This window comes from Brassica oleracea, chromosome C4 (assembly GCF_000695525.1).
Source record: "Brassica oleracea var. oleracea cultivar TO1000 chromosome C4, BOL, whole genome shotgun sequence".
Classification (NCBI taxonomy): Eukaryota; Viridiplantae; Streptophyta; class Magnoliopsida; order Brassicales; family Brassicaceae; genus Brassica; species Brassica oleracea.
The window spans coordinates 35,879,810-35,882,331 of NC_027751.1; the positions used below are offsets into that span (position 1 = coordinate 35,879,810).

Sequence of the window (2,522 nt, forward strand, 5' to 3'; positions counted from 1 at the left end):
CATCCAAAGATATCTCCATCAAACTCTCCTATCAATACCCGGAGTGGATTGCAATGGGTGATGGAGAGTTGGATTCGCCTCAGTACATAACAGACGATACCGAAGTAGGTGTCTTCATCCGGATGAGGCGCGCCATTGAAGAAGTTGATCTTTATGTCTCCATCGTTCGCCATTCACCTAGTGGGAAAGAACCTCATCTACCACGCCAACGTAATGTGCGTATAGGGGGAGAGGATGGAGGTGACAACTATATGGATGAGGAGGAGTAGCATGATTTTGCACTCTCGGAAACTCCATTGACTATTCCACCAACACAGAAGCATGTAGGTGGGAAAGAACAGGAGGTGCCGGAGTGTTCCGTACAGAGGCCTAGAAATGGTATGCATCGGCGACAGACTATACTACATGGTATGCGTGGAATAGAAATCAGGGAACCAGCAGAGAATAGGCGACTTGCTATGGCGGAGACAGAAGCAAGACAGAAGCAAGACAGAAGAGAAAGAACAAACGCCCCTTAGAGGATGAAACTGATTCAGACAGTGACTCCGATGAAGCAATGGTCGTCCATATGCTTCGTACAAGTATTCCCGAGTCAGCAAATCATCTAGACCTGTAGCTCGGCGTCTAGTGTTTGGAATACCAGGAATTCCCAACCCACAGGAGGGAGATGGTAGTTCTAGTTCGAGTACAGAGGCTTCCCTTGAGATAGCTGACGAATTTGGTCAACACTGAGGAAATTTGATGAAGCACTCCACGAGATGCTAAACGACCTATATACTCCAGCTCTATTTGGAAAGGATGCCCCACCAGTTTTCAACGATCGCCGGGGGACAGGTATAACAAGAAACAATGTGCCACTACGTACTATAGTTATATAGTATAGAACTATTTGAATTTGTCGAGATTAATACTTACCATACTATATCATATATTAATTACTTGTTATTGACAAAATGTAAATTTGTAGGTGTGGATACTGCCCTTGCTGACATACACCATACTATATCATATTTTAATTACTTGTTATTGACAAAATGTAAATTTGTAGGTGTGGATACTGCCCTTGCTGACATACAGTACGAGGGGGATGACATTTACGTTGGCCATGTCTTCAAATCCAAAACTGACTGCAAAATCAAACTAGCCATTCATGCCATGAATATGAAGTTCCATTTCAGTACACCCCGCTCGAGTCCGTCAATGCTACTTTCCCAATGCGTGGGCATTGGATGCCCGTGGCGCGTGTATGCGGTTCTGCTGGATGCTAGTGGGAAATTTCAAGTTCGTCAAGCAAAACTTATTCACTCATGCACCGTAGATGAGCGCTGCAACTACCATAAACTGGCAACCACTCAGGTTATAGGCGAGATAATGCAATCAAGGTTTGTTGGAATTAAGCGTGGCCCAACTGCAGCAACAATTAGGAAAATACTGTTGAATGAGTTTCATGTGAATGTATCGTATTGGAAAGCTTGGAGAGCTAGAGAGCTTGCAATGGACCATGCGATGGGTACAATGGTAGGAAGTTCCTCACTTATACCCGCCTACTTAGCTCTCCTTCAGTCGTCAAATGAAGGAACGACCTGCTTCTTGCAGAGTACGGATGTCGAAGATGGGGGAACAAGATTTAAGTATTTTTTTTGTTGCATATGGGGCATCAATCTCAGGGTATCAGTCCATGCGCAAAGTGGTTGTTGTCGATGGGACGTCATTGAAAGGGAAGTTTGGTGGCTGCCTACTTACAGCGTCTGCACAAAACGGAAATTTCCAAGTATTTCCTCTAGCTTTTGCGGTGGTTGATAGTGAAAACGACGATGCTTGGGAATGCTTTTTCCAGAAATTATAAACTTTTTTTATGATGTACCGTGCTTGGTTTTCATATCAGATCGACATGCCAATATTTACAGTGGTCTTAGAAAGGTACCACCTGTACTGTACTATTTAAATTCGACTATACCATATTTTGTTAATAGTCTAACGCTTGCGGGCTCATTTTATTCATACAGTATGGTAATAATTGGAGTTTTATGTTTTTGACAACCAGATTTATCATCACGCTCATCGCGTTGCATGTGTAGTCCATCTTTGGCGAAACATAAAGGCAACATTTAAAAAAAGCAGGCTCGCAAACCTTATGTCTGCGGCTGCACGGACATTCACGGTTACCGAGTTTAATCAGAAGTTTATTGAGATCCAGAAAATAAACCATGCATGTGTTGCATATTTGGTTGACATAGGTATGTCTACCAAACTCGAATATAGTACAATTATTAAAACATAATAACTCATACCATACTATATCTTCTTCAGGTTTTGACCACTGGACTAGAGCTCATTTCAAGGCCAGCGGTACAACATGATGGACTCACACATTGCTGAAACTTGGAATGGTGTCATTAAGGAAGCAAGAGAATATCCACTTATCACTATGTTTTAATACATACGCATGACCGTTATGGGCTGGCTAGCATTGCGTAGAGCAAAAGCAAACCGAGAGCAAGGAACCCTCACACCAAATGCCC

At 42.9% G+C, this 2,522-nt stretch overlaps 1 protein-coding gene across 1 annotated transcript; it reads left to right on the forward strand.

Moving 5' to 3' along the window:
• Positions 1-758: 758 nt before the first annotated feature.
• On the forward strand, positions 759-1,846 carry LOC106338765. The gene is made up of 3 exons (XM_013777665.1): positions 759-834; positions 1,049-1,597; positions 1,668-1,846. Exons 1-3 carry the CDS (start codon positions 759-761, stop codon positions 1,844-1,846), a joined length of 804 nt encoding a protein of 267 aa, XP_013633119.1.
• The last annotated feature ends 676 nt before the right edge of the window (positions 1,847-2,522 follow it).